At 40.7% G+C, this 10466-nt stretch overlaps 1 protein-coding gene across 1 annotated transcript in view; it reads left to right on the top strand.

The window, feature by feature from the left end:
• The window catches only part of Exoc6 (exocyst complex component 6), a 120046-nt gene that overhangs the window by 59814 nt on the left and 49766 nt on the right, over positions 1 to 10466 (top strand). Inside the window, exon 18 of the mRNA XM_055614047.1 lies at positions 491 to 670. Within this exon, the coding sequence (XP_055470022.1) occupies positions 491 to 670 (180 nt within the window). The remainder of the gene's footprint in view (positions 1 to 490; positions 671 to 10466) is intronic.

Genomic DNA, 10466 nt, shown 5'->3' with positions numbered 1-10466 from the left:
CACTTTTGTCTGGCTGGGGTCTGGGATCATGTGGGGAAGAGCCTGTGCTGGCACTTTTGTCTGGCTGGGGTCTGGGATCATGTGAGGAGAGAAAGCAGTGGGCACCTGTGTATCTCTGTGCGCATCCTGATTGTGGATGAGACGTGGCCAGCTTCTGTCTTTGTGACGTCCCCACCATGACTAACTACTTGAACTGTGAGCCAGAGTAAGCCGGTTCTTCCTAAAGTTGATTTATCAGGGTGTTTATCATAGCAACAGGAAGGGAGACTAAGATAGGTCTGCTAAAGGCCAGGAGGCCGATAGTAAGAGTGGATAGGAAAGTGGCTGTGATAGCCAGGCAGGTCAGTTTTCAGTGCCCACAAAAGCAATGCCTTTTCTGCATTTTGAACAAATAATTCTCAATGAATCATGAAGAACTTAGAGTGAAGTGTCAACATTTAAAGACATTTCCATCTGTAATTGTTTCTGCTGTTACTTTGTCCTCTCTCAGGATGCCCGGCATGCAGCAGAAGGAGAAATATATACCAAACTCAATCAAAAAATTGATGAATTCGTTCAGCTGGCTGATTATGACTGGACAATGACGGAGTCAGATGGGAGAGCAAGTGGTTATTTAATGGATCTTATTAATTTTTTGAGAAGCATCTTTCAAGTGTTTACTCATTTGCCCGTGAGTATAAGCAATTTCTAGAGTTGTAAGTTTGCTTTCTAAAATACAATTTAGAATTTAGTTTTTGGCTGCCTCCTTGTTTAAAACAATCTGTTAGTTTTCACATTTTCTTTTCTATTATTATAAATCACTTGATAAAGAATCTAGCTGGTTTGTTGAGGTTTTAATTCATTGTACCTTTTAACTAAAATAACTTCAACTTTCTGTTAAAAGCAAAATAACCCCCTGAAATTAACAGTATAGATTTAAATAGAAATAAACTTTAATAGGAGTTTGTATATAAGTCAATATAATCAATATTTGTTCTGGCTTACAAAGTCCAAAAAACTATTAGACATTTATTTACTTATTTATTTATTTGTTAATTAATTTGGCTTTTCAAGACAGGGTTTCTGTGAAGCCCCGTCCATCCTGGAACTCACTGTAACCCAGGATGGTCTTGAACTCAGAGATCCATCTACCTCTGCCTCCTGAGTGCTGGGATTAAATGTCTGCGCCACAACCATGAGATACTTTTTCAGACAACAGATTAAAAAGCAAAGCAGGAACATTGCTTGATCCAAGCACATCCTCACAGCATACACATCTTCAGTTTCTGTTGCTGAAATGCACATGATTTAGTAAGGACATTTGAGTGAGAATTGACTGGAACACTGGGGTTTTCACTTGAGGACTGCAGGGGCCCACCACCAATTATGTTATGAGGAGTTGCTCCAAAAAGTTGGTTGTAGTAGTTCAAGGGAGGTGTTCAGGAAGGAAACAACAACAATGAAAACCTTTTAAATTTGATTCATTGTATAAAGTAATGGGTTTCATTAAGGCATGGTTGTATGTATGTCACTACTTACCTCCTACTCCTTCCTCTTTACCTAGCGCAGGCTGGTGCCCGGCTGGGGCACGGGGAGTGACACGAATGGATTTCTTCTCCAGTGCCAGCCTGCCGCGCTGTCACTGTCACAAATCTCCCCAGCTCTTCACTGGACCACTGGGTTCCAGGCACATGAGAACTGTGGGTGTGTCCTGTGACACCAGAATGCCTGGCTTGCCTTGTGCCTTTGGCTTTGGGTCGTCATATCCAGGGAGCCAGGACTGGAACTTCAGACTCTCACCCACTTATCTTTTCATAGCCTTTGTGTTTCCCAGCTTTTCCAGCTTCTCTGCCTCCCCTTTCTTGATCTGATGCTCTTCTGTTTCTGTCTTTGGAATAACTATGTCCCTTGTACCCCTTGAGTCTTTTTATTTTTTAACAAACTTCCATGGAGAAAGCTTTTCCCACATTGAAAACCCTGTTGTTTCTGTTTTCGTTTTAGCAAAGATGACTTGGAGAGTCGACATGCCTATTTTAACTATCTGTCACCTATCAATACTCGTGTGTGTGTGTGTGTGTGTGTGTGTGTGTGTGTGTGTGCATGTGTTTTCATCCATATATCGACTAAACCCTTTCCCCTGAGTAGGAATCTGACTGGGATATTTACGTATACTGCATTGCTCAGGGTTCTCTTTAGCACAAGCAGGAATGAAGCTAGCCTGTGGCCTCCTCTTTTTAGGGCCAGTTTCTTTTCTTGCTGGAGAATTAGGATGCTTCCTTTGTTTTTATGTGTAGGAGTGTTTCGCCTGCATGTATGTAAGTGCATTGCATCTGCGCAGTGGAGGCAGTGGAGGCAGAGACAGCCAAGAGTGTGGCAGTTCCTGGAACTGGGTTACGTGGAGTTGTGAGCTTCCATGTGGATGCTGGGAAGCAGACCGAGGCCTTGCTTTTCCTTTTTTTGGGGGGAGGGAGTCAGTTTTTGTGAATTACACCTATTCTCTTGACTGAAAACTATAGAGGGAACTTTAAAATCAAGAGTAGAATCATTGGCTTTGGTTATCTGTTCTTTTATGTCACCAGAAAGAATTATATTAAAAATACAAGGTTATATCTTTACAGCCCAGTTTTCTTAATAATATTAGTTTTAAAATACGGACTGCTAGCAAATAATTTTGTGATTCACAGAATATAATTTATATAAAAGTAGTACAATGATTGTAGCATGCATTCTATGATTTATAGGTTTGTCTTGCTGTTGGCTGACTTTTCTCAACAAAGTTACTAAATTTTAATTGTATTTTGTCTTGAAGTCTGTGGCTTTTATATATTTTTCATTATATCTACATATACTTTGAAAGAATATGGAAAACAGTTAAGTAAGAAAGTGTGGTGGCATAATTATACCAATCAAAACAAAATGTATTGAAAGTTAAGTCTAGGAAGGCATTGGAGTTTATCTACGGTCAAGCCCAATCTGTCAGAAGAATGAGTTTTGGCTAGCACAAGCTGTCAGCTCACTAGTACAGGCTTCATTAGGTTAGGAGGTTGAGTCTGCGTGAATCTTGTGCTCGTGTATTTGATGGAAATGTCCCGTCTTGTCTCTACTAGAAGTTCAGCTTCCACTAATAAACAAGGTCTGAGTTCCACTGTATTAACATAAGCTTGAGCCATGTTTCTGAGTCAGTAACTTTCTCAGGAAAGCCTTTAATGATACCGAAATATTATGTGTTTATTTTTAAATGTAAATGAAGGTACATGTCTGTAGTTCCAGTACTCATGGGGGATTGTAAGTGGGAGAAAGTTTATTTGGTTCCTATGTCACATACTTTAGCTCCAAAGAAAAAGAACTAAGAAAAATAAAATAGGACTTTTAAAAATAAGCAGTATTTCAATTCAGTTCTCTTATTTAAGAAATTGATATTTTTGTTAATCATCAATATTTTAAAAGAAATCAGCGGAGGCTTATATACAGTTAAATTGTGACCAATAATTGGGTTTTTACTTTGGCTTACTATTCACATCTTAGGGAACAAAATATATTTTATTAGCTGTAAGAGGTGAGCCTTTGTTCCTTAAGGAATTGAGTTTAAGCTACATGAATTATGTTAGAACATAGTGATTTATTCTTTCCGAGCATCCTCAGAATCTTGTATTCTCCATAATTTTCTGTTATTTGTGAAGAAATGGACATTTTATTTCTTTCTGAATTAGTATCATCTGTGTAAAGAGCGACTTATTAAATGTTCAGGTTCAGTGCATTCTATAGACCTAATAACATTTCTGTAGCTTAACAAATGCATTTTTACCTATTGCTTGATTTTTAATTATTATTGCTGCTTAAAGTTTGAGAACCACTGCTCTAGAGCAAAGAACCCTGTCTAAAGAATTGATTTTTTTGCCAAATTTGCCAGTCCAACCCACATGTAGTCTCTGCTAAAGCTCATTATTTTAATGCTGACAGGCCAACTTCATTATATATACAAAAGTTTAGAGAAAAACTCATCAGATTAATGTGTATGTGAAACTCACCTACATATCTTCAAAATGAAATAACCATCACGTGCATGTGGTAACTAGTGCCTTTTCCTCATAGCAACACACAGACTGGTGTTTTCCTAAGCATTTAGCTTTCCTGCTTTGGATATTGCTTCTGTGGTGATTAGAATACATTTCCCTTTTCATTTGATTGCCTTGCTTACCTCCTTCTCAGACCAGAGCAAACACCAATGATTATGCAGCCATGTCGGTGAGTAGATACAAGCTAAAGTTAGCATGTAAATTAGAAAATGATGAACTTCCTGCAGGCTTGTTTTTCCCGGAGAAAAATAAGTATTGAACTTACAATTATTCTGACATTGCCCTTGATATGTTTGTAGTCTGTAAACATAAAGTTTGAAGGTAATAGTAACTGATTTGGTGAGACAGGAGTTTCTGGACTTTATCATGAAAGGCAATAGGAAATATGGGTAGGGTAGTGCTTTGGGGACCTCTCTGAGGCCTTTCCCCTGTACACTGATGCTGATGAGAGTATGCCTGACATGGTTATGTTGTGAGGACTGAATGAAATAGTTCGTCCAAGATGTTTAGAAGAACGACTGACTTCTAACTGGTTCTCGGAAAGTATTAGTTGTTAAAACATCTACTTTGAAGATGTTATACTTTTCTTGAATGTTCTTTTCCTGCAACATGCCACTATGCTTCTGAGAATTAGCCCAGTGCATAAGCCAAAACAGTTCAAGAGCCCATGCAATAGGAGTCCGTGCTACCCAGGAGCCCACGAGATACATGAATCTCTGTTATTCATGAGCCCATGCAGTCCATGAGTCTATGCTCTTCATGAGCCTATAAGATACATGAGTCTATGCGATCCATGAGTCATGCTGTTCATGAGCCTATGCGATACATCAGTCCATGCTGTGCATGAGCCTATGCGATATATCAGCCCACACTATTCATAGTCCAATGTGAGATATGCATCCATGCTATCCATGAGTCTATGCTATTCATGAGTTCATGTGACTCCTGAGTTGTGTGACAGAGCTTTTTCTGAGGAGATGCAATATACAACATCTGATCACCCCAGGTAGGGAGCCCACTACCAACGAAGGTCTAGATTTTTATCGGTCTGGGGTTGTTCACAGAGCCACCAGTCTGACCATGAATAAATTTTAACAAAGAAGAGGCCTTTATTCATAAACTGGTGCCAGGTCTACATGGTGGACTCAGTCCCCACGGCAGCGCCCGCCACTTAAGTCAGGGGTTGTTCTCCTGCAAGCAAAAGGTCCTTTGTGCAAAACAAGCTTGTTTACAGAAGCAGAAACAGCAGCAAAAATTAACCCTTAACAGCCCTTAACATTTGCAAGTCTAATTTTATTTATTTCTCTTAAGTACAGAGATTTTTAAAAACTTCTGAACATAATTAGCCATCCATTCCCTCAAGTTATACTCTGCATCAAATCCTTGTATCTGTTCATATTGGGACTTAATTACCATCAGCCTAATAGCTCCTGCTGAGCTTATGTATCTGGTTGCAGCATATGTAATGCAGGGGCCAACAGTAAGCAGCAGGAGCAGGATCGCTGAAGGTGACAATGACTGACAGTAGAATTACTAGCCAGGAAGAGCCTGAGAATGAGAATGGGAACCATTCAGGGATTTGGTTTTGTTTTGCTTTCCATGTAGGGCTTTTTCCCTTTTTGTGTGGTCTTTCCAGAGCATAGCCAAGTTACTGCTAATGATTTCCCCTAAAGCCATACAGTAACTCCTTGCTCTGTGTAAAGCCATACAGTAACCTCCTTGCTCTGTGTAATGCCATACCATAACCTCCTTGCTCTGTGTAATGCCATACCATAACCTCCTTGCTCTGTGTAAAGCCATACAGTAACCTCCTTGCTCTGTGTAAAGCAGGTCACACTCCCCGTCATGTTTTAAGACTGCCTCAGGTAGGGAGTCGACCTGTTCTTCTAATTTTGCAATAGACTTTTCTAATGTAAATAAGTCCTGGGTTATTTGATGTGTCATACGTTTTTAGAGCTGACATGGCCATTGCTGTGCCTGTCACCCCCAGAGGGGCTCCAGCTGTTCCTAGCTGAAGCCTATTTTGAGGGGTATGAGGACAGGAGGTGCAGGTTTTTCCCTGAACATGGAGGTGGGAAGAGCCTGTGCACACCTGTGTTTTCCCCCTACTGGACTATCATAAATGTACTCCTAGGGGAACAGGGATACCAAGATGCAGAATCTTGAGACTGATGTTTCTGCCAAATAGGCAAGCAAGGGTGCAACGCGTCAGCACACGAAAACCCAGCAGTTTCAACTGGGAGGTGAGGAAGGGATACCCACCTCAAGGGGTGGCAGGAGCAGTGAGACATTGGTGGCACGTTTGCATTTGCTCCTAAAGGGGGTTCTAGCCGCACATCTCCCGAGAGAACAGCAGGGACCATAGACAAAACATTATCAATCCACAACCCACTCAGTCTTGCCTTTAACGATCTTTGCAGGCCTTGGCGATGGGCCATTTTTCTGCACCTGTGTTGTCATCCCATGGTGCACTTGATCTGGGAGTGATGTATTCAGGTGCAGACACAGGCTACCTTGACAGCATGGGGGTGGTCAAATGATGAGGTATGGTCCCTTCCAGTGGGGTTCCGATTTTCTTTGGATCTGATATTCCAGCCTTTTGTTGAGGATAAGGGGTGGCATACTCTCTTCACTAACTGTTCCTCAGCTGAAATTTGTCAAAGCCCACAGACACCGAAATAGTAGTCAAAGACCAAGGGGTCAGAGGTCAGGCAGCGGGGGTGGGGCATTCATCAGCTGCATCTGATGACTCAGTTAAAGAAACAGAGAGCAATCACATTTTATTGGTTTATATCAGCTTTCAGCGAGACCAGGATTTGTAGCTGTTTGGAACAGCTTGTAGTTCACAGCTGATTTCTGGATGGTGTCTGCCAGCCAAGTGGACATCTGTTGAGAGAGATGTAGGCTAGGAACTTAAAGGAAAACCTTACCTTTAGAACTTTCCCCTCAGGAATAAGCAGTAGGCGAGGAAGCTTAGGCTGTTGGTTGGCAGGGGTTCGGATCGAGAGTCCATCTAACCTGTGACAGGTGGGTCCCAGGGCAACTCCCTGAAGTAAATGACATGAATTTAAAGTTTACGAAAAATAGAGAAAAAGTTTTTAGATATGTTAGCATTACCACTGTTTGTAATCGGCATAGAAATCCATACTGTAGAAAAAGCTACACCTTTGAGTCACAGTTAAAACTTTGGGGCTCCCCAAAAATGATTCTGCGTTAAAAGCATGGACACACTTTCCTCCATCCAGAGGGCTGGATATGTAGATTGGACAGAGATGTTCTAAGCATGACTAGAAGCACCTTTTAGTATATACTTAGAAAATAACTAGAGGAAATGTTAAATTTTGAGCCTGTGACTATCAGTAAGTAGCCAGTGCTTTACCTGAGCGAGACTGATAGCTTATCAGAACTCCATTGACTAAGATGTTAAAACTCTAAACCTTTGATGTCTCAACGCCAGATATCATCTTTAAGTTTTACTATTTTTTAAAAAATTATTCTCTCAGATCCTTACAATTTGCATAAACCTCAAACTTTTCATTTACCGTGAGACACAGTGCTTGATTCCTGAGAGCAGTCATTGCAAAGCAAGTTCTTTCAAATAGAGGAGTAGTAAGAAGTTTCGTTGGAACCTGTCTGCCCCTGTAACTAGGAGCCCTAATAGCTCTAGGAAAAATACGGCCTGATTTTCTTGTATGAAATGCATCGACCAGGCAGCTGCTGCTAAACTGATAAAGCTATAGGTAGCTCTTAGCCCCACAGGAGATCTGAGAAGGATAAATTGAGCAGAAACTCTGTATCAATAAGATGACAGAGACCAGCTACCTGGACCATTACCCTGGGCTTCTCCTTTCAGTGGCTTAGGCTCCAGAGGTCCCACAAGGAGAACATTAACTCTTTGACTCCCACAAAGGGGCAGCATCAGCCTTCAGCTGCTAGACCCCAAAGATCTGAGAGACCTTCCTGTGGGTGAGAAACTTGAGAGATTGGCCTACTTTGGGAAGGCAAAGAGGGGCGATAAATCTCCAGGTCCTGCTTGTCTGTAGTTTCGGCAGGGTCCTGGAGGCGAGGCATAGGAAGTTTCACCCATTGGTTAGTGTTGCCACAATCCAGGTGCAGTCATTGTCTTTGGAGAGGATCTTAGGGCTGCTGATAAGATCTGTCATTTTTGTATATCTCAGGAGGACTTTTTCATGAAACACTTTAAGGCTGTATTCACTGAAGGTCCCTGAACAATTTTTGAGAGCCATTGATTAAGAGTATCTGACTTTAAATACACTTGACTTGTTTTTAGTTACTTGTTTTAAGCATAGCCTTGAAATTATATACAGAAGATTAAATGAAGCTTATCCTTGTTCTTAGTGTGACTGTAGGCATAGTTCTAAGCGTGGCAAAGGTGACTATTAACCTGCATATCCTAATTATAGCCTTAAAAATTACATTTCTTGACTTGAATTTCTTTTAGAGATTCAGATCAAAAGAAAACTTCAAATCATAAATGCTGCCCATAGAGAGACTGAGGATCTTAATTTTTAATCTTTTTATAGTGCATCATTATAGAATGAGCTTTATTATGTAAAAACTTCATATTTGTTTGTCTTTCTGACTCTGTTTGGCCTTTGACACTTTGACTCTTCCGTGATTTTCTGCTCCTCAGTAAGGAAGTGTGCTTGATCCTGTCACAGATACACTTAGTACACAGGGGACTACCATAGGTCCTGATGACTCCTTTGTTTCAGACAATCTCATAGAGACTTTAGACTGTACAACGTAAACCCCTCAAAGTCTGCCTGGGCACGTACCTCATGCAGATTTTGGTGCTTTCCCAACCTTCTTGCTATTAAAAACAACCCTATTCCCAGGAACAGACAGCCTAATTGTGTTAGAGGCCATATTGTAGGAAAGCCTGGACCATGCTGAGTGCTGTGTTCTGTCCCTGAAAGATAACAATTCTAAGAGCACTAAGATCATTTTTCAGTGTCTTTGGGAATGGTCAGTTGTCCCTGTGCCTGTGGCTACAGTATGCTTCTTGAGCTTCTGTCTCTGAGAGGGTTATTTTGTTTGTTTGTTTGTTCTGTCATTTTTCAGTGTTGGTGAGGTTTGTGGATGGACAAGATGGACATCAAACTGTTTCCTTCTCAATTCCTGTGCATCTTCAGTATTTCCTTAATATGTGAAGGATGCTCTGTTCTTTGTCTTGATGACGCTGGGTCACTTTTGGCAAAACAGCCTATTCTGAGATATTTTTTTCATTTTGTTGTGCTTGAAAGAATACTTGTACATTCAGCAATTTTTCATGTACTTCAGTAGTGCTCTATATTCTAGTTCTTTATATGTTTTTTTTTATAATTTTCCATTTCTCCAAGATGCATATCATATACCAGCAAAGTTTTGCCAGTTGAAAATTCACATTGAGACCGGGAGCTCAGTATACATTGGTCATTGATGTCTCAGTCAGCTAAATGATCAGTCAATCTTGGTAAGAAGTTTTAAGTTGTAAATGTAACACCATTCTCAATTACTTACTCAATGTCAAACTTTGTAGGAAATACAATTCTGAATTACTCCTGGTCAGGACTTTATTAGAAGAAGTAGTAGCAGAATACAGAGGTGTTTAGAATCAAGTATAACCATGGGAGTTGTCTAGGAAGCCAGTGAATTAGGATAGGTTTGAAGAACCCTTTAAGTAACCAGGGGGTGGAGTGGAAGTGGACAGAGTGAGGACAGACTCTTGCCTGTAGACTAATGCGCACGTGCACTAGAGATACTGTTGTCCTCTGCAGGAAATCCTTTTAGTTTAGTTTTTTTGAGATAGGATGTTGCTATGTAGCACAGTCTAGCCTTGAACTTGAGTGTCCTCTTGCCCTTCCTGCCTCTTGTAGGGCCTTGGCTTTAATCCATGCCAAAATAAGAAAGAAAAAAGCTTTTTGGCTGGGAGTGGAGCATACCTGAAGTCTCAGCACTTGGGAGGTAGAAGAAGGACAATCTTAAGAGATTAAGGTCATTCTCTCTCTTTCAAACACACACATGAATTCTAGGCTCACCTGGACTGTAGTCTGATAACACAAACTACAAGTTTAGAGCATGGGGTGGCTGTTCCACTGTCTTTCCTTTTGTCCAGGATGCACTAGGTGGAATAGGGAAATTGTTATATAGTTTTAAGTCTTCAGTCTTTTCTGGAAATCAATGTCGTAGACAGTAGTGTTGAGGTTAAAAGCTTCTGTTGATTGTTGATTCTTTGGAAGCAAAAAAAAAAAAAAAAAGTAAGCAGCAGATCTGCTGGATGTCTGTAAGGACCTATTTATCATTTGCTCTCCATCATGCTAGAGGCTGTTCCTAGCGGGAACAAAAGCAAACTACCCTGATCACCATACCTGACTTGAGTTTGCATGCACATATGGATGTGTGAGTGTG

Source organism: Psammomys obesus, unplaced genomic scaffold (genome assembly GCF_907164565.1).
Source record: "Psammomys obesus unplaced genomic scaffold, mPsaObe1.curated_primary_1811, whole genome shotgun sequence".
Taxonomy (NCBI): Eukaryota; Metazoa; Chordata; class Mammalia; order Rodentia; family Muridae; genus Psammomys; species Psammomys obesus.
The sequence above is the reverse complement of the archived record's forward strand: the minus strand, read 5'-3'. Positions and strand labels throughout refer to the sequence as shown.